At 39.3% G+C, this 22,179-nt stretch overlaps 2 protein-coding genes across 4 annotated transcripts; both read right to left on the bottom strand.

The window, feature by feature from the left end:
• Positions 1-242: 242 nt before the first annotated feature.
• On the bottom strand, positions 243-5,281 carry znf207a (zinc finger protein 207, a). Of its 3 annotated transcripts, none has more exons than XM_056751964.1 (11): positions 5,133-5,281; positions 4,598-4,724; positions 4,374-4,512; positions 4,093-4,287; positions 3,919-3,994; positions 3,773-3,843; positions 3,541-3,686; positions 3,104-3,184; positions 1,323-1,541; positions 1,033-1,189; positions 243-962 (listed from the first exon to the last, which is right to left on the bottom strand). In XM_056751964.1, the coding sequence occupies exons 1-11, from the start codon at positions 5,171-5,173 to the stop codon at positions 802-804; spliced, it is 1,413 nt and encodes a 470-aa protein (XP_056607942.1). In that variant the 5' UTR covers positions 5,174-5,281; the 3' UTR covers positions 243-801. The 3 variants fall into 3 exon arrangements, with proteins under 3 accessions (XP_056607942.1, XP_056607943.1, XP_056607944.1); XM_056751965.1 differs by having other exon boundaries at positions 4,108-4,287; XM_056751966.1 differs by lacking the exon at positions 3,104-3,184 and having other exon boundaries at positions 4,108-4,287.
• A 414-nt stretch (positions 5,282-5,695) lies between these two features.
• On the bottom strand, positions 5,696-12,501 carry slc25a23b (solute carrier family 25 member 23b). Its single transcript, XM_056751963.1, has 10 exons — positions 11,868-12,501; positions 10,176-10,299; positions 9,984-10,071; positions 9,787-9,898; positions 9,532-9,690; positions 9,089-9,235; positions 8,863-8,976; positions 7,984-8,151; positions 7,702-7,852; positions 5,696-7,611 (listed from the first exon to the last, which is right to left on the bottom strand). The coding sequence occupies exons 1-10, from the start codon at positions 12,063-12,065 to the stop codon at positions 7,427-7,429; spliced, it is 1,446 nt and encodes a 481-aa protein (XP_056607941.1). The 5' UTR covers positions 12,066-12,501; the 3' UTR covers positions 5,696-7,426.
• Positions 12,502-22,179: the final 9,678 nt, after the last annotated feature.

The raw sequence follows: 22,179 nt of genomic DNA, 5'->3' as shown, positions 1-22,179 counted from the left end.
AAGAATCAAATTATTATTCACATACATGACCCTGTTAAATTAATTTAATTACAAAAGATCTCAGGTGGCAGCAACTTCAAAAGTTGCCGTGGACATTTCATGTTCCTTTAGCTGGCACCCATGAACACACTACAGTAAACGCACAGCTTTCATTTCACACGCACAGTAACAGCCATCATGCAAATCATTTATAGTACAAACCTTGCGGGGTTGACCTGCACTTGCTCACGAAAAAACAGCCATTAGATTTCAATACAGTTTATTACAATTCATTGTGGAACAATACAGATAAGCATTCACAAGAGTTCTTTTCGTTATTTGCCCTATAGAGAGAGAACACTGTAAATGTGGATGAGCAGACATACAAAAATACACCCAACAGTCACATCTATCTGAAGCCCTCACCAAGCAAAGCTGGGGACCGGAAGTCCAACAGCACCTATGGGTGCTGCGAAGGCTTCACACTTTTAGCACAGTAGTATATTTACAGTGACTTGCCTTGATAAAGGTGCTGTACGAAACTCCAGCCGCTTCAAATTAATACGAACCATATTTACTACACTTCACTTCTAAAAACCTAAACAAAACATGAGAAAAAAGCCAAACTGTATGATCTGCAACCAAGGGTAGTTCCAAATAAAAAATTGAGTAAAATCAATGTCCCATGCGTTACAGAGTTTATCCATCTCCTCACTGCACAAGAACTGTTACGCTTTTAGCAACTGATCTGGATTGAAAAGCACGCCACTAGATGGTAAAATGGTTGAATCGCCAAACCTAATGAAGACCAGTGGTGACGCTTCAATATCGGCCCCCAGGCGACATTACCGGGGGTCTCATGCCTATGGCGGGCCGAGGGGGAGCGGCTTGGTAAGGAGGGACCATGGGCGGAGCTTGTCCGTAGGGAGGCATCCCTCCCGGGACAAAACCAGACACTCCCTGGGGTGGAGCCCCATACGGCCCTACAAGACAGAAATCGATCAGTCGTACCAAAACAGTAAAATGTTTCATTTTCTGACAAAATATTCTTACCTTGCATGGGATGCCTAACACCCGACTGTTGTGCAGGAATGCCCTGCTGAGGCGACATCACGCTTCCCATTGATGGAACCGGTGGGGACGACACGTGGGCCTGTCCTGCGTTTGGGAATTTACACTGGTAGCGAGGCAGCTGTGCCCGCAATTCCTCCTGTCAAACACAAAACGCAAAGCGGGGGGAGGATTAGACAAACGCGGGGGCTTTCTGTTGGGAAACGTACGGTTCCAAAGCTGCCCAAGTTATTCTTGCAAATCTAGACAATTATTGAGAAGCAAACACTTACCAGTGATATATCTTCATCAGGGTGGATCAACTTACTGGTTGCACTGGTGGTGGTGAGGGTGGCTGGCTTACTTGTGACTGGGGTGCCTGGTTTGGCCACAGTGCTGCTGATGTTAGCAGGAGAGGAGGGGGGCTGGGTGTAGGCTGGGAATGTGGGTTTTTGGGCAATAGAAGGAGGGGCGGAGGAGCTTGTCGCTGCACCGGCGACAGACTGCTGGACCTGCAGAGGGATGACGGTGAGAATTAGCCACATTCAACTCTTTGTGACACATAGAGATACAGTTAAAGTGATAGGTCACCCAAAAATGAAAAATTCTGTCATTATTTATTCACCCTCTTGTCATTTCAGACCTGTATGACCCTCTTCCACAGAACAGAAGATATTTCGAAAAATGTTGTTAAAGTGGACGTGCAACAGTGTTTCATGCATTCTGACTTCTTTACAATGTTAAACGTGCTGTCTTCTCATGCTTAACATGGTCAACTTGTCAAAAAACATGTTGGGCGTATTACGTAGTATTTCTGTGCTCTCCCTCAGCGATCGTACAGGTTTCGGAAAGTTTTTTTCCAACATACAAAACTGTTTTGTAACAATTTTTCTTAAGTCCTTTATTGGACAATTCTCCCGGAAAAGCACACCGCACCCCCTTGCGGCAGCATGGAGAGCAGGAGAAGGAGCACATGCAGAAGTCACGTTCACTTGTTTGCAGGAGAGAGAGAGCACATTCTTGAAGTTCAGGTGTTTGTTCACTGCATTTGGGTGATGAATGTAATATAAACGGTGGATATAACGCTGGATTTGGCGATCGTTTGAAACTGATATATGGAGCCGTCCCAGTGCTAAAATATGCTGGACATGCGGTGAGTGAAACTGATGCGTGTGTTTGGTTGACAACAGGTGCACACGTGGTTTGAAATGACAAGCGAGTAGATTGCCGATTTTTTTGGATGAACTATCCCTTTAACTGGAGCTCAACTACCTATTGGTGTAAAAGCAGCAACAAAAAGAGCTAAATGTAAAGCATACAGTGGCCCAAAAAGAATTTTAAAAGCTCAACTGCACACTAAACGGCACAATCACACTTTTCAAAACTTCACAGAAAACATCTGTTAGTATATAACAGTACTATACGGTTTACAAATAAATGCATGTGGACACTTTCTAGCTGTCAAGCTTATGATGGATGATCATGTGAGAACAGACTTCATAGAGTTCATTAGATCCACTGGTTAAGAGATTAAAGGGATAGTTCACCCAAAGGAGAAAACTGTTATTTGCTGACCCCCATGAGATTCAAAACCTGTATATGACTTTCTTCTGTGGAACACAAAAGATGATATTTTAATAAATGTCTCTGTGGTTTGTGTAAATACAATAACAGTTAATGAAGGACAATGTTGTTTGGCTACCAACGTTTTCAAAAATATCTTAGTGTTCTGAAGACACATACAGATTCATAATGAAAAGAGGGCAAGTCATTTTTGGGTGAGCTTTCCCTTTATGTTGCATCAAACTTTGTGATGCAAGTGTCCAAATAACGTGTGGGTCCACTGTATGCTTACAATTTTAACAAAATTGTCCGAAATTTTGTAAGGAAAACAAGGTTTTAGACAAAACAAATGAAGCAGTCTATCGCATTCAATTTAAATCATTCTCTCTTTACGCTTCTGAAACACTACAGCAGCCTCTCTACAGCCAGTTCAATTATACTAATGTAGCAGCTTGACGTCTGCAGTTGCATGCCATCAATATTTTCTATCGCTCAGCAAGCTGCTGCATACTTGGGACAGTGGTTTAGAGGATGCTGACAAAGTGTCCAGACTGGAGGAGGCTGAGCTTGTGCTTGGAGCTCGAGTCCCCATCTGCAGCGTGGAGAAAGAGCAGAGAGTAAGAACCTCAGCTGTTTGATTCTGGACAGGACTGCAGTTCACAAAAGCTTTCATGAACACAATCCTGAACTTTAGTGTGGAAGTCCTGAAGCCCCGAGAACAACGTCAGTAGCATTAATGATACAGTTACAATAAACCGCTTCGAGGATCTAATGCTTGATGACAAAAATCCCCTCTAATTTTGATCTATTTACAAACATCGTCTTTTCTTCTATATGGAAGTCTAAACAGTCCTTAAAAGTGATGTCATTAGAAACCAAAAGGTCAATTATAAGCTATAAACTATGTGAAAACAGATATCTAAAAGAAAATAGGGCAGATGAGGGTACCTGTCCTGCACTGGGGAACAGTGGTTTGGAGACACCTGGCTGTGGTGTGGGAACAGTAACAGCAGGCACTGCCGGCCTGATGCTGGTTGGAGGGGCCTGAGCCATGTGGGGCATGCCTGGGTGATGGCCCATTGGAGGAGGTATTCCTGACGAGAAAAAAAATATATTTTTAATAACTAATGAAACTGTCATCTCAAAACAGTAATGTGCGATTAAACAAAGGTCCATCTACCTGGGGGCATGCCTGGCATCATTGGGGGCATTCCATGCCCATGTGGCATCATCCCACCCATTGACATCATACTGATAAAATGTAAAAAAAAATTATACAGGGGAACTAAGGGAAAATAAATATATACAGACTCTCTAAACACTTACCCTGGATGCATCCCTGGCATTACAGGGGGCATGCCTGGCATCATCGGAGGAACACCAGGCATCATTGGCGGCATTCCTGTAGGAGCAACCGATAATACATGCAATAAATATACCAGACCCATAGCTTTATTATTTAGATTAACCAGAATAAAACGTTTTAATGTAAAACCTAACTGTTACACAGCACACCTGAGTAGCCTCTAGGTGGCATCCCTGGGGCTGGGACAGGGGCCATGCCCGGCTGGGTCATCGGGGTGTAGGCAGCCTGAGGCTGCGCTGTTGCTGCTGGCTGTTGGAAGGAGGGTCCAGCTTCATCATCGTCATCATCTTCATCAGAGTCATCCTGATTCTGCTTTCTCTTCTGATTTTCTGTTTCCAAAAAGCAAGGAAATCTAGTTACGCTGGGTTTATAAATCCTCAAGATGATCAGCAATAGAGCAAATTAAACGTGATACCCTGTGTTTTCTGTTCAAGCACGCGCCTCCTCTCTTCCATGTCTTTTTCTGGAATACCCTCCATTCCATAAATCTCCAATTCTATGTCAGTTCTTCCCGGTATGGCATTGGGGACACTGTCGATGGTTTCTTTGTGAACCTTTAGCAAATAAAAGCTCTTGATGTTAACCCAACTCAACGTGAAAAAAGTATATATGACACAACAAATAATGACATCATCCTACCTGCATACAGTGGATGGCCAGACCAGGACCAGTGTATAATTTTTTGTGACATATGTGGCATTTAAAGTGTTTGGCCTTCTGGTGTTGAATAAGAATCTTTTCATCGTCAAAATCTCTGTTGCAATACCTGAATTTACAGTTAAGATAATATACTCAAAAATACATCATACATACCCTGAAAACAAGACTTAGGCAATATACAATTAATATACGGTTAAAAGATTAAAGAATTAAAGACGGTTACTTCGTTAATTTATCTGTATAAATAGCCAACGCTACCTGTTCAACCGAACTACCATAATTTACTGAATACATAAAATACTCGGTCTGTACCTAAAAACCAGGTGAGTTTTATACGTTTTGGTACAAAAACGTTGTCTAGATGGACCGTTCACTAGGTTTTGAAACGCGGCCTTTGTAGCAGAGAAACATGCGAACAACACATTAGCCAGCCGTTAACAGGAAGTGAGATAATCCCGAACAAAAACAGCCGTTGACAGAGAAAAACGCTTCGATCACTTTTCAAAAAGGATACCAACACCAGGGCTTCATCTGCTTCTTCTTTTTCCTGCCCATGATTTAAATTATTGACTGGAATTTTCGTAATCAGCACACACAGACCCGCGAAAGCATTAGCAGATATAAAATGGCGTAATCGGGAAATGACGGCTCCCTTTTTCAGCACTGAGACGTCAGAGGGTGTTGTAACAGCGCCACCAGCTGGACAGGAGACACACTGCACACTTCTAGAAAATGCTTGTGCTCTACGATGTCAAAAATAACAGTGTATATTTGTCAGTACTACTAATTACTATATAATTATACTAGATACAATTACTATAAATGTTTAGTTGTATTCTGGGTTGTCTTTTTTGTGACATGTTAAGATAATTCTGATAGAAATGTAGAAAATAGGCTATATCACAACCATAAATGTTAAGTGAGTTAAGTGTTTTGAGAACATTAGGATCAGATGAAAAAAGAGTCATCACACAAGATTATTTTTTACAAAATAGTTTTTCATTTATAATTTCGAACATAAATTTATTCACACATATAAACCTACATGACGCAATCATTGCCAATGGAGGCAGGCTCATTTAAAGGGGCATGCACATCTTTGAAAGTCAATACAGCATGTCAAGGCACACTACTTTCAATGCAATGCATTCAAGCAAGAAACTATAGTTCTAAAAGTAAGCATAGTACAATCTCAAGATTATTAAGAGTTAGAGATTTACATTTCCCCAACCATCTACATTCAAACAGTAGGCTATTTGTACTCAATATAGTGTACACAAAAATGCATTTGGGTTAATTAGATGCAACATCCATACTCACTTATTTCATCTTAGTTGACTACTATACAAGTTTAAAAAGTGCAAATAGGGGACTTTGTAGTATTGGAAAATGGAATGGAACTCAATCCCACTTGTGCATTGATCCAATTAAATCCACTTGAATCTGATCTACTGGTTTTAATTTAGTAATCTCTCTATGTAGATGGACCTCCAGTACCACTGGTATATATTAGGCTTTTTAATATAAATCTGATGTTATCAGAATTAATCTTTTTCATTTCGTTACACAGCGAAACATATTATAAATAGTGACCCACCCTTGTAACTCATCCAGTAATTGTATGTATTACACAATGATATATATATTTTTGTAACGAAACACATCATTCATGTATTGATGTTTTATGTTAGAAAAACACAAAATTATTGTCAGCTTTAAATTTAACAGTGCTTTGCATATTTCAGATATAAAAAATGCGTCCCAAAGAAAATATCTTCAAATTGACAAGCAAATTCCATTGAAAACATGCAATATGGGTCAAGAGCCCTTTTTGTAAAGATAAATTATGAATTATTTTGAGCCAAATTTCTTTACATTCCCACAACACATCTCTTCCATACATGCCCAAAAAATGCTAAATTGTTCAAGGCAACAACACTACCATTTTATTATTTCTAACACTAATAAAGTATCTCACACTATACCTTAACAGTGAGTAATTAAATATCAGAAAGGCTAAACTTGTAGAAAGGTAGCAAAGCAGCAACAACGTCATAACCATGAGTCTGTTTAGACAAAGGTTTAGACATTTAAGATATATTTTAGAAAGTGAAAATCCCTTAGTCACCAAACTGTAGCAATACTTCTCACTGACCTTTACAGTATGCGTCCTTAAATCCTTCTCGAAATTTAAAATGTATCATTCATGCCATTTGCGGTAAATGGTGGACAGAAGACGCTTTTTCATGATATTCCATGATTCATGATAATATACATTCTGAAAATATTTTGGTTAAATTTCTGAGTTGAACTTTGGTTGATCTGGATTTTTAATAAATGGTTAACTTTTCAAAATACTGTAATCCTATTTCCCCACCATTCCCTGTCATTAAACAGGGACATCTAGTAGATCCTGTTGAACATAAATAGAGATAAGACATGAAGTAAAACACAAACATTCTCAAGTCAGAATTTCAGATAATATGGGATTGCTTTTAAGAACTCCTTAGCTTTAGATCTCACAAGACATCATCAGAGCAATGACAGTACAATCCATGTAAAATAAAATAACAAAGAAACTGTGTGTTTTGTTGAAATAATTCTTCATAAACCTGAGATCTTCATCTGCCAGTCACACATCCTCTAAAATTAATGACTACGGCTCGGCACAATCATTTATTATTAAAGTATAAAAAGACTGTGTACAATGTAGAATAGGTTTTTAGGTCATTCATTGTCCTGTTGTAGTCTCAATGGGCCTCTGTGTTACCCTAAGGATTTGGTATTTTACTCTTATCCTGTCTTATCTTAAGATCTCAGAACTCCCAGGGATTTTATCATATGCTCATAAACTACATAAGAGATGCTAACAGCAGGAATGACTTTAAGGAAATTGGGGGCAATGCCTCTGTAAAGTCCTGGGACGCCTTCATGGGACACAATATGCTTGAACTGGCCAACCATAGACAACTGAGGAGCGCCATCAGCCGAAGCTACCATAAAGAAATGAAGAGGTTATGCTTTTTCATTTTCAACACCGCCTTCCTTGTATACATATAATGTTTCATACAAATCTGGCTCACCCTGGGCCTGCATGCGTGTGCGGATAAGAGCAAGAGGATAACTAGCCAGCTGTCCACAAGTGCTGGACACAGTGCCACATCCAAGCAGAACTAGAACTCCAGGGTCAGCCGAGCCCATGCAGTACCGCTGTAGCCAGGCGTTCTTTAAAGTCTGAAAGAAAAGAACCAAATAAAATCTACAAACCATTAAAAATGGTGGTGAATACAGAACGAAACATTCCTAGAATTGTTCAGCGTGCACGCACAAAAACTACATCATGTTTAACACACACATGGCCATACCTCATAGACAGCCAGATCAATACCAGCATACGGGATAATGCCAAGTGTGTTGGGCACATAGCCTTTGTAGAATGCACGCACTCCTTCCTTACGCAGCATCTGCCTGGCACAGTCTGCCATTCCAGAGTATTGTCCTGTCTTTCTGAGCGTCAGTCGAGTCTTTAACACCTAATAAAAGATTAAAAAAAGCCAATGAAGACAGGGGTGTGTTCATTTATGTATCCACTACAGATGTCAACTGTGTTTCTCTGAAATGGTTTATTGCACCTTTATGGGAACAGTTCAGCCAAAAATAAAATTCTGTCATAATTTACTGGATACATTTCTTTGTTCTGATGAACACAGAGAAAGATATTTGGAAGAATGCTTGTAACAAAACAGTACTCTGGCCACCATTGACAACAATAGTAGGAAAAATCACTTTATAAATATCTTTGTTCTGTTGAACCCAAAAGAAGATATTTTGAAGAAGGTAGGAAATCAAACGGTTCTGGGGAACTTTTGACTACCATTGTAATTCAAGCATTCTTCCTAAAAGCTCTTTCTCTGTGTTCATCAGAACAAAGAAATGTACACAGATTAGGAACAACTCGACGGTGAGTAAATGATGACAGAAAGTACATTTTAAGGTAACCTGTTCCTTTAAGGTGTGTAAATAAATGAAGGATTTGGCGCACAATGTGTGATGCTGATCTGCCTCATTAAATAAACAGCAGAAGCCCCAGAAAAGAGACCTCCCAGTAATAGAAAGACAATCAGCTTGTTGTGAGCATTTAGAAGAACATGAGTTAACAAGAAGGATAAACAGCAAAGAAAAACATCACCGTGACATGATCCTCTGGTTTCCTGTCTGTCTATATGGGCTGCCTGCTCTCTCACCTCCATGGGGTAGATGATGGTCTGAGCTGTAGCTCCCGCTAGTGATCCGGCAACGAACCGTTCTTGAACCCTCAAGGCTCCGCCACCCTTAATGCCTCTGATCAGGCATTTGATCTACACAAGACAAAATAAAATTGACACTTGCTCTAAAGCACAGAAAATGAGCGGAGGCATTTAACATTATGTTAAGAGAGTCCATGTAGCTCATTAGGCCTGATCCGTTAACCTGCTCATAAGCCATGAATTTGATAGCTGATTCGGGGGCAATTTTGAGAACGTTGATTCCGTTTCCTCTCCAGAGGGACCTCAGTCCCCCTTCCTGCACCATCCCACGCAGACCCCCAAACAGACTGACCCCACTAGAGCCATGAACCTGTGGAAAAACCCACTCAGCTCACACTTCTTTAACAGACTCAAATATCTGAATATAAAGTTTCAAAACGGCTTCACAGAAATATTATAAAAATGTGATGATTAACCATAAATTAATAATTAATTTATGTCATAACATTCTGTTCCATAGGTTTATGGTTTACTTTTTTCTTGGTTTATCTGGTTCATTCTGAGGAGTACCTCTTAAAATACAACAATAGACCAACCACATTTTAAGATTTAGAAACTGTATTTCCTAGGAACATGGAAACGTTTTCATGCAAGATTAAATTTAACCTGAAGGAACACTTTAAGGCGGTCCAGGGGAGCTGTTCCTGTTCGGGATACAGCACCGGCCATTGCCCCGGCCATCAGCTGCCTCCACACCACACCTGAGCGTCGCTCTTTCTCTGAGAAATCATCCGGCACGGTCAGCTGTTCCCCGATGTCCAACATCTATGACATATACATTACGTCAAAGCACTTTAAAATATCTAAACATATCAACAAAGTTACATCTAAAAGAGCATATTTTTAAGGTTGTAAGTGAACCAGAGAGTGTTTCCAGTAGTGAGCGATGTCCTCCATGTTGTGCAGAGGGTTAAACAGGAAGTGGTCCCGCCACTCATTCCAGTCAATGGTCATAGTGCCGTCTCTGTCCATGCTTACACATAAACATGAATATAAAAGCTGAAGTCTTTCTGTGCTCATTGAAACTAAGTGCGAGTCAAAAGCTGAAGATTTCTAACCTTTGCAGGATTCTGGAGGCCTGCTCGGTGGATACATTCACTCCGAGGCTGCGCAATGACAGCTGAATTTCTGCAACATCTATCTGACCTGATGACATAAAGAGTGTATTCACTGCAGGACATCAAGGGCATTTCTGACAGTTGTTAAACAAGCATGAAGAGAGTAGTTGTGTCTAAAACATTTACGCAGACCATCGTTGTTGCGATCCAGACTGCAGAACATGAGGCTCAGCTCCTTCTCGTGCTTGCAAAGATACTGCGTGAACTCCTTAAAGTCCAGCTGGCCATCATGATTGGTGTCACTCTCACGTACAATCTGGTGGTTGGGAAGGGGAATATAAAGTGAGGAAAAATAAATAAAATATCACACAAAATGAGGAGAGGGTGAATTATGGTCTAAGCTTATAGATAAAAACTTGCTGTTGGTGTGTAGGAAGACTGGCGGCTAGAATTGAAACATGTTGTAAACTAGATCTAATCTTGTAGCGAACCGTGACGTTTGAGCCTTGGCCCTCTTTGCACGAGAAAAAAACTTTTGCTGACTCCCAGTCTGATCATAAAGCCTTTAAGATTAACGTACACAACACCAGTTTAAAAAGTGACACCTCATGAGAACGCTCTCAGCAAAGAAAACCGGTGGTTACACTATCAGACGGTAAACAGAGATTCACCAGATAAACTATGATTATAATAAATCTTAATATTAAACTGGTTCAGTGATCTAAAATATGGAGCTGACCGTAGTAAATTCACCAGTTGGACAACGTTTATCAGCTTTTCTATTTTTTTCCAAGACTTGATAGCAAAGTTCATCCACATGCTGTTTTGAATGTCGTTTTCTGCATTTATTCTTATTCTTATGAAGCTTTACTGCGGCTGGCAAACCAACTTCTGCATTACGAAACTGCTGGTGAACAACCGCCACGATGGCAGCGAAAAGTTAGCAAAAAAACATAGTTTAGGTCATCACAGAGGGCCCTGAGAGTTCGCTTCACAGAACATGATTTAAGGGACAGTTCACCCAAAATTAAAGATTCTGTCAGGATTTATGAGTTGTTCCATATAGAAAGATATTTGGAAGAATGCTTATAACCAAAATGTTGTTGGAACCCCATTGACTACCACAGTAGGAAAAGTAACTTTATATTTTTTTTCTGTTCTGTTGAACACAAAAGAAGAAATACTTTGAAGAATGTAGGACAGCAAACAGTTCTGGGGCACTTTGACGACCATTGTCATATTTCCTACTATGAAAGTCAGTGGGGTCCAAGAACTGTTTGGTTACAAGCATTCATCCAAATATCTTTTTCTGTGTTCAACAGAACAAAGATATTTATGCAGGTTTGGAAAAACTAGAGAGTAAGAAATTCATGACAGAATTGTCATTTTTGGGTCAACGATCTTCAACAGACCACTGTGTCGCCAAAATTTGGGTAGCCCTATGCAAACAAATCCTGCCCTAACCTTTGACATTAGAGAGATCACAGAGCACCAAGCAATAAAAGTAAAAAAAAACAGACAAAATAACAAATGAATTGCTATTCAACTGCATGCCTATACAGTTGTACATTGTTGCAATCTTTAAAATTGCAGTCACCAAACTACCAAGTTGTGTATTTTTATTTCTGCACTTTCTTTAGGGAAAATGACTGCACCTGTGAGATCACTTTCTAAAACAGCACACAAGCACTTATTAAGTGGTAAGAGAAGTCTTACTCTTAAATAAATTAGCCTACATATAGGATCACTTCTCGTATAGAGACGCTCCGGTGTTTCACTCTTACTTAAAGAAAAAAAAATGCTCTTCTTCGTATAAACCAAACGTGTAAAATGTTAAATTAAAGCTAGTCTGGTTCAATGTATCCTGTAACATGACAGATTTACCTCGTCTACCTCACTGCGCACGATCCCCCAAGCGTTTAATCCAGTGCGCAGTTCATTCACATCGATCCTTCCGTCTTTATTCAGATCCAGTTGATCGAACAGTTCTGCCCATCGTTTCTCCCGCTCGGGATCTGACACGCTGTTACCTTGACAACGAGCCCATGTCCAGCAAGGGAACCGAGCTCTCGCTTCGCCCATAGGAAGCTGTTTCTTCTGTATTTTAGGTTGCGGCAAACGAGGCAGATCTGTTTAAATAGCAGGCTTCATCTAACCTTTCCAAACGCTTCTTCAGCAAGTCTGACTTCACGGCTGTTTAAGTGAGACAATTTAACAAAAACCGCCGCATTCAAATGTGCACCTAATGCATTCAAGTTCACCTGTCGGGGTTTGAACACAGCGATCATTTCACAGGTAGCGTTTAACAGCCGCTCACATTCATACCACACCGTAGAGCTACTGTAGTCTGTTCCGATTAAAGCAGAGTTAATCCAGGAGGTATTTAACCTCTGTCACTCGGATAATCTATGTATCTGCTCCATTCAAATATAAAGCCCATCTAAGCGTTCACATATCATGCGTTGCGCTCAATGCTGCACTTCACTGCAATGTAGTGTGCGGAGAGATATAGTGTAAGTGTATGTGATCTGTGTTACAGTGTGTGAGTGTTCATGTAATCGGCTTCTCTGTGAGGTGCAGATTTAGCGCAACAGCTGGTGGGAAGCTGAGTTTTCCAAATGTTTCTCGCCTACAATGTCATCGATTGGCTCACAATGCGAAATAATATCAGGTATGGAAGTGTGGTTCAGAATAATAAACAGGCAAGGCAGAGAGTGTGAATTTGGCTGGTGCTGGAATTTTATAAATGTACATCTAGAAACTGGTGGTTATAGTTTATGACGATATCCGTATAGTGTAATCATTTTCCAAACGATGGAAATATAAATGTTGTTAAATCTCTCCAAAACATGGTTGCTGCACTTAATAAAACCATTGTTCATTTTCTATAAGGGTGGGCTGCTTAACTGCATCACAGGACAACTGCATGCAATTAAGTGACTTCACTCAAATCACTTTCTCAAATAAACAAATATATCCTTTGCAAAATTACAATAAAGTACCACTGTTTGCACACACTTCGCTGAATAAGGTTGAGGATCTGTGGTGAGAATAACAGAACACCCTCTTTAGTGTGATGCTGCGATATGAATGGAAACTCCTGAGTCAGTTGTACTTATGGGATAATGCAAGATTAGAGGGACTGATGTGAAGGATTTGGTTGTGAGGACAAAGATGCCCCACTAAAGATACTTGTCACTGAGTGAAAGGAAATTCTATTTTATCATGCTTGTGTTAATATTATACACATTACACACTTATTCAAAGCTCTTTTTACCATGCATTACAGTTTCATGGACTATAATGCATCGTGCATTGCACATAATACAATAACCATCCGTTACCAAATGTGCCTACCTATGTCTGTACTATGTGCATTATGTGGTTGATCTATTATACATACAAATTCAGGCTACTCCTCCATATTTAATGTGTATATATAACATCTAATATGTATATCTTCTTGTGTATATACTGTGCATATGTGTGAATTACATATTGTCTTCTTTGTATAATGTGCAAATTTTGTCTGCACTACATACTGTCACTTATAGTGATACAGTTGTTTGTCACACAGTTGTCTATCCAACTGCATTCTACTTTGTTATGGAGTACACAAAGACTTTCACTCACCACACATGTTGATGTGACAATAAAAGTGATTAGGTATTTTTGTATTTAATGTGGCAGACATATTTGTTACATTACAATACTATACGCTTATCGGATATATCAGAGTTATAGTCTTTCCCTGAAGTGTACCTCTGTAAATCTATTTCTCAGCCAACTCAAAAACACACAGCCCCCTCATGGTCAAAGCATCATAAAACTCAAGTGAAGTCTTTGGCAGTAACAATGAATCAGTCATAAGAGGCAGTGCTGTGTTACTGAACAAAATGGAAATGTTTGTGCAGAGTATTTGTCAGACACACTCTTTAATTTACAAATGTTTGTTTTGTGGTGATTGTGGTGTTGTAAGCACAGAGGTAGGCTGTGCCCACCCAGCGCATTTGACTGGCACTCTTGGCACAACCTACACAGTGGTTTTCTGAAATATCATTTCACTCACTCTCTTCTAATCACACTTCCATCTCCCACACAAAACCAGAGGGACTTCATTCTGTATTCCAGTATTATCTTTTAGCTTGTCATGGCAACACCATTTGAGCTGTGGCGAACCATTACATGACCAGACAATTATGCCCATTAACAGACAGAAGAGACATCTACCATGCAGGGATCCCAAAGTGCCTTGCAGCTGGCTATCTGTGGCACCAATTTGATGTCTTTTTATTTTAGGATAACCTTTATTGAATATCACCTGTAGGCAGAGAAGCAAACACACTAAGCAAACACTTGAGCCTTCTTTGCCTTCTTGATCAATTTATGAATCTCATTACAGTTATACAATGTTACTGTCAATTCACTCTCTGTTTATCAAAGACCTAATGGTCTAGGCCCAGTTAATAAATGTGCATAATATGCATTTGTTAGAGAGCACGTTCCCCGCAATCCCATTTCAGCTTTTAGTTAGTGTGTAATGTTGCGGTTAGAGCATAAATAATACCTGCAAAATTAAGCTCAAAAGTTCAGTGCCAAGCGAGATATTGTCTTTAACAGAATTCGCTTTTCAAAGACTACAGAGAATGGATGGATCGGACTACATGCTGCAACTTCCTGGGTACATGATGTCACTATTCCGAGTGCTTTTAATACCCTCCGCCCAAAGGAATACATAAAAAAATGAACGAGGTCTTACTTAGAGATTAGGAAGAGCCGCTGGAGTAGTTTCCGTTATCAGAGATCGTAAACATTTGACTGAGCTACGCGCTAAACTACTTTCACATTCATATTTATCGGTCAAATAACAGCTTCCATGACTTTAACATCGGCTATGAAAGCTCTGTAATACACTAAGATTGTGTGTGTGCACTTACCTCTTAAACACTTCTATGAAACGTATTTTGCATGCAAATGTCTCCTGGTCAATCTACTTGTTTTATTATCCAACTCGGATCCCATGTAAAAAGGCAAAACTAACGCTTCTATTATTGGTGTTAATTAATATAACCGGTCTGACGCAATTCGGTCCGGTGTCATTTCCCTCGACATAGTAGGTAAAAATTTGCAATCTCCAATAAAGATTATCACAAATGCACTAGCAGACCTCTGTTACACTTTGATCAATCCGCATGTGTTTAACTGATAAAGCGAAGGTGACACCATTGTAACTGTTTATTGCTTAAGCCAAAGTTTATGAATACACGTGCACTGAGGCTGATATGTGTTATGGGTGGAACATCTTCACACACACTATAAATGGGGAACCAATCACGACAAACGTTATGTTAATATTCATATGTTTTATTATGTAGCAAGTTTATTGCAGGGTAAGTGTGTTCATGAGATACCTGTTTACCTGTCTATTTAATACAACGACCTAATATGCTTAATTATACAGACAATTTACTGTCATCCATTAATCTAAAATACACAGACAACCTTTTTGAAAAACCTAGATCAAAAGTGCCGCAGTTTGTGTTTAATTGGGCTTAAGACTTGGAGCACAGACTAATTACAGCATTCAGTATGATCAAAATAATTTCCAGGCCTCTCAAGGTTGCTATGCTTTTCACCACATCATCACACAAAATTGAATAAAATGCTAAATATTGACTCTTTTTCACCACTCAGAGCTTATGGTTTGCGGATTCATTAATGCAGGTCTAATGAGATTGCAGGGCCTGTGCCAAATTGTTATGAAACAGACTGAAAGTGATAATTACCCATAATCAGTACATCTTTACAGAGAGAAAAAGATCAGCAGACTGTACATTTCATCCCTGTAGAATGCTTATAGCAGTTACAAAATAGGCCACAAGGTGGATCTAGTATTTCATTTTGATAGCTGGAACTAAATGAGCACTCAGTGAAATTTGGAAACTTCTTATATGCATTTCTTTTAGAATTCCAAGAGTGCGTCCAATTTGAAAAACAATCCTGATGTGCAGAAAGCTTAAGGCGTTTGTTCACAATCATTGTAATATCAAACCATCAATTTTTGCTAGCAGATTCTCACACATAAATTCAAGCTCTCTATAATTACAATTGTCTACAATTGAAAGAAATGCTAATTTTAGGAATTAAATGTTAGCAAATAATGACAAAAAGAGAAACATACAGAGGTGATGGTTCACCCAAAAATAAAAACCTCTCATAATCTATTAATTCTCATTCAAAACCTACATATGACTCTTCTGTCAAACACAAAAGAAGATGTTTTTAAGATATGTTTCAGTAGTGTCCATACAATGGAAGTCAATACAGTTGTTTGGTAACCAACATTCTTCAAAATATCTTCTTTTCTGTTTGGCAGAAGAAAGTCACACAGATTTGGAATGGCTTGAGGTTGAACAGATTATGCAAGAAATCTTGGGGTGAACTATCCCTTTTAGTGCAATATAACAGCTCAAAGCATGGTATACAATAAAGTGCTTCTGCATTATGGAAGATTCTAACAAAAAATAATATATCAAGCTCAAATTTCCACCATCAACAGCCATTTTACCTCATGCTGTTCAGGATCTTTATTTGGCTGGAGGCCTACTAATAAAACTGTGTAGTGAGATCCTTGGCAACTGATCCCAATCTTTATTCAAAGCAAAGAACTCCCGGATGCAAATGATAATGACCAGATTTGTATCTGCTTTGAATGAGACTCTGCCAAATGTAGAGGTTAAAACCATGTTAACCGAAGATAAGAAAGCGGTATATGACATATAGTATAAACGCCTATTTGAATGCTTAAAGTAGGACAAATGGAACAGAGAGGAACAGATGAAAGATAATGAACTGAGTAGCGAAAGATGCTCTTGATTATCAACATAGTTTGGTGTAAAAGCCTCAACATGCGCAGACCGGATGGGGATGTTCTGCCTTTCATCCAAAGTGTTCTCTGAGGGGAGAAAGAAGATAAAAAGGCCTAGGGGAGCCTGTGAAGCTGGGCTAATCTGGAGCATCAGTGAGGAAATTGAGGCCTGCTGATTACCATGCTGCTGCCTCTCTCTCATTATCTCTTTCCTCATTTAACAGCCCTCGGCCCTCAAAGCTCCTCAGCATGAGTGGGTGAAAAACCGTTTCAACTGCAGGCTCATCACACTCTCCGTTCTGTCACATCTCGCTTTTGGTGATGCCTTTAAAATGATGGCTAGATTGGGGGCTGTTGCATTTGGTGAAGACACTTGATCTTAGCTTGTATCATCACATATGCATGTAGCCTATATATGTCATTTTTGACACTAACCAGTAGGTGGAGGTAAGGAACCGGAAAGCTCAAAATCTCCTCGCTTGGATGCCGCCGCTTCAGAGTCTAATTTCATTCTGTGGAAAGGAAAAGGAGGACCGTGAACCAGACAAACCATTAACTTGACTTATGACCTTCATTATTGACTGCATTACTTTGCATGGTGCTACAGCAATGCATCAGCAACACTTGGCATCTGGCGTTGCTGAAGTTACTATGGATGTTAGATCCATAAGACCACACGGGATTCAGAGCCGTGACCCACATCTACAACAACCGGATGCCTTAGGCGGGCACAGATGCTCCAAGATGCCCAGCCAAAAGCTAGGGGAGAGAGAGGATCAGAGGATGAAAGTGGGGTGGGATATGTGTGCTGACCGTGACAAACAGGTGGTATCTTGGCTGTCAGGTAGAAATGCTTGGCCTACTCCATATCTTCAGTCTGTTTAGTTTGGAAAGCAGCCTGTTTAAAATCTCTCTGTTTTCTGTTTTGCAAATACGAGACAAATTGAACATGAATTATGTTAGTTAATGTCAAAGCATCAAGAAGTCTGTGTTTAATGAACGCAAGCAAGAAGAAAGTCTGAGCGATGTCATCTACATCATTTGCTTATTAACCTTAATAAGATACTGTAATTCAATTTCTTTAACCAGCTAAAACGTCACACTTCACAAATCACGTTCTGCAGTGTGTGACCCAGCCCAGTAAAGGATCAATAGCTAATTCACTTCCAGTCTTTTGAAATGTTTAATCTATTGGCACTATAAATCAAAACTGACCCATCACGTTTATCAAGGAGTCAGGTGCTTTTCTCTGTAAATGGCATTTTGTTAATGTAACGGATCGTATTAAACTATGATGTCATCAAATAATACAGAAGCTTTTGCATTTAGAGAAAAACAGAAGCCACAGTAACAAATCCCTTGAGTTCCTGGACATCCTGCGTGTCACAAGAAAAGCCTAGTAAATTATACAGTAAATAGTTGTTTAACAAAGAGTTTTATTGACTGGTGACCTTTATTTTCTCTTCTAATCTTAACCCTAATGTTTGTGACATTTTAGGGTTGGAGACTGAGTCCTGAGGGCTGAAATGACTGCACTTAACCAGCATAAAGAGACTGTGGTTGGCGGAGTGTTGGCTAAATTCTCTGCTGCTTAAGACCGGCCTCTTGATTTTTATGACGGCTGGAGGTGTCGTGTAATACTTCAGTGTAGTCCATGCAGTGACAGGGAGATGAATGTCTTCTTCATTGATTGATTATATTCTCTCTTCAGATATGAGAAAGAGAAGATCATGATATGAACCTGGATTTATAACAGCAAAACAGAAGAAATGTGCTTCTTGTTTAATCCCTAAGTCAATTCTTGGAGTAAATACTTGGAGTTGAATCGATTACAATTGATTGTTGGCTCAGGAGACTTTTCCAGGACTTTTCCAGGCTTACTTTTAAATTTTTTTTTTTTGCATAGTTAGCCTAAGTTTCAAGGTGTACTTTATAAGAAATCCAGATGCTGTGTATTACCCCATTAAACCTTTTTTTTGAAGATCTAACACATTGTTATCATGATCACTATGCATCTTATAACGCACAATAGCCATTGGATGTAAAAATGTATTTAGAACTAAACCCTAAATGCTCACATGCTTTTTTCAACAAGACAGAAACTGACAAACCTGTAATTTTCTTTCAAGGAGATGAGTACTTGCTTTTTCAGCATGCATGCCCTTCTCCCCCACTGCATGCCACAGAGGCTTTAATTTCCCCAGTAATGATAGGGAATGGTGACGCGCAAACAGTGAAGCTCCTGACAGAAGCGTTTGTGAAGACGCCCTGTTCGAGAATAATTGTCTATAGGTAAACACCTGCAGGTGCTCTTCAAGACTGGTTCATTTGTGTTACTGAAACTGAGATTTAAAGCTTATGTAACCTATCACAGGCAAAGGTGGTGTAAAAATTCAGCTTTTATTTTTGATATGTAGAGAATGGAAAAGTAGATAATTTACTCGTTATTTTCAATTTAGTCGGTTGAAGGAGAAAGAGATGATAAAAATGTTTTTAATAACCTTGTCTTTCTCAATAAGTTTTCATGTCAGGCAACCTGACAATAACAAGAATTCAGATCTACTGTTTGCTATATAAAACAGAACATTGCACAAAAAATCAGCATGGTTTCTCCTACAGACTGTCCACATTAATTGTATGGCTGAAGTCCAATTTTTTTTTCTTATTTGTCTATTTTTTTAATTAAATTAAACATATACAACTGCCTGAGCTAAGAAAGAGCAACATCTAAACAATAATGTTCCTTTATGATAATAGTGTTCCTTTAGAAATTGGTATGAATGTTTCCTTTGTGCCGTATTCATGTGCAGCACTGCATGTTGAGATGACCCCCGCAAGCTGTCAGCGGTATGAATTATGACTGCGTGCCTGCGATGGATCGTCTGCGCTGTGCTGTGATGCAGGTCTCTGGTGCGTGTGCAGACTGGGGATGACCAAATGACTGTTCATCATCAGCACAGACAGAAGTTACAGTCCCGCAGGCCTGCCCACATCTCTGTCGAAATTTCTCTTTGCCACTCTCACCCTCTGTCAAGCCAGGGCTCTGTTGCCATGATAATGAATACAAATCTATCATCTGACTGTGTGCAATTGTGTCTCAGTGTGTTGCTCAAAATTGCAGATGCTTTGTGTCAGAGCAGCAAAGGGACTTTGTTTCTAGTCTCCCTTTCAAAAAACTGCTTTCCTGTTATTGCACGAGAGTGATCTGGTTTTTGTCCTCCTTCTTGCTCTCTAAACTCTCATGTGGTGCTCAATCACTATGAAACAATTTTATGAACGTTTAGTATTTTCCAGCTATATTTGCACAGTTACAATAATGGCTCCAGTTTTAGACTGTCACTTGTTGCTGACATATGTTTCTATATGCAGTGGCCAAAAGGATTAGTGTCTAGAATTCACAGGAGGCTCATATTTCTGTGCCCTTGTTGCTCCTCTCTGTGGTTTGACTAAAGTCTAGGCCAGCTCAGCAGTCAGGATCTATCAGTATTCATTTATTGTGCTGGAACCAAAGACAGTCATCAGAACTCAGAGATAACATCACTGTTTAAAAAGATGAGAGGTGTAGTTTGCACCTCTTTTATACCATGGGATATCCTCTACAGTCCATCACTTATCTATTGCACTCTGTTTTTATGTTCTCTGATGGTCTCCTATCAGAACAATTTTTGTAGTGTGTAATGTTAAGTGCCGGTCTTCTGTGTTCAGCTGCTACCAACAAGTGGCACACCAGAAAAGTATGTAATGGCAGGAGTGCTATGCTTTTCAGCCTTATCTGAGATGGAGGATGTATGTGATGACAGGACAAAGTGACTCTGACCTTCTCTCACCTCGTATGTGCCTATTGATAGCAAGAGAGGATGAATAGGAGGGCAAAATGACCAAATGTAGTAAAAAAGGGGAATGTGACAAACAGGAGAATAGGAGAACATATAGTAAATAAAAATAGGGTCCATCTGAGTCACATTTTGGACACTACAGGAATTATTAAGAAAAACAATAAAGAGACCATTTCAAAATTATTTTCAGTTTTTCTTGTATAACTTTTTATAAGTATGTGATTAAATAAAATGGTCACTTTTATCACATTTTTGAACTGGGGACAACATTTTTCATGTTCATTTTTTTATTTTATTTGCACTAACTAAATTGAACAGGACAAACTAAGCAAAATAAAGATCTTGAACACTTTAAAAAACAAGTTCCTATATTTAAAGAACATAATACGAATGTTATATATGTATTTTAGGATCTGTTCATAAACTAATATGTGATGGAATAAGCACCAAATTCAATCTCAGTCTTTCACATTGACTTTGTCATTCCTGAGGTTTGTTTCTTTTCACATTTAACAGACACTGACTTTTGCTACAATACATGTAGAAATGCTGATTAAACTCTACCTTGAGTGGTCTCTTAATTTTTTTCAGCGGCTGTATATGATCAAATGTATCCAAATAGCAAAAGTGTAATGTTTTTTCTAAGTGCTTGTGGAGAATGTTTTTTTGAGGGAGACGTGATGTTGGTATAGAACTGGTCAGCACAAACTGAAGTTGTCAATCATTTCTGACAGCTGACTACTCCAATCACGCTTCTTTACTCTGCCTTTGGACCAATCAGGTCAATCCAATTACTGGCGTCACACTCTAATTGGCTAACAGTCACACTGGCCAACACAATAAACTGAGTCATACACTGCACATATCTGTACAGAGGTTACGATCTGATGAAACAGAGCAGGCAGAATTAATATGTTTTTGTTTCTGCAGAATCATATTGATGATAATGGATTTGGTTCCCTTTTTCTCATAGATTTGTGTCGCGAAAACACATGGGTTAATTCATTCAGTTCTGCTCTACATGTACTTAACAATCTTCCTTGAATGCATCTTTATTCAGTTGTCAAATTCAGTGTTGTTTTCTCTTTCTTGTTTGTGGTTGTGTTGTTTAAAATGCCTTGTAAATTTAGAGTCATGACAGTTTCCCTGGTGATCCACTTTTGAGTCTTGCCATTTTTAGCTACATACACACTCAGCCTGAGGATGAACATTCTAGTGTGATTAATGTTGACTTTCTCTTTGTCTGCGCAGGTCACACTGGCCAATGAGCTGACGGGTCTGGTTTGTTGGCTCAAGGGTCTTCCTCTGACACTGGGGCTTCTGAATCACTTGAATCACAAATACACAATGCTTTTAAATAGATGGTCAACTTTTTAGTATTATTCACCCACATCCCCATCAGTAAGGCTGAAAAAACCCTGTAGTGACACCAAACCAGAAATGTATTCCTTTATATTTAAAGTAGCCCTTTTTGCATTTTTTCCTTTTTCAA

This window comes from Triplophysa dalaica, chromosome 7 (genome assembly GCF_015846415.1).
Source record: "Triplophysa dalaica isolate WHDGS20190420 chromosome 7, ASM1584641v1, whole genome shotgun sequence".
Classification (NCBI taxonomy): Eukaryota; Metazoa; Chordata; class Actinopteri; order Cypriniformes; family Nemacheilidae; genus Triplophysa; species Triplophysa dalaica.
Note: the sequence above shows the minus strand (reverse complement) of the source record. Positions and strands in the feature narration are given on the sequence as shown.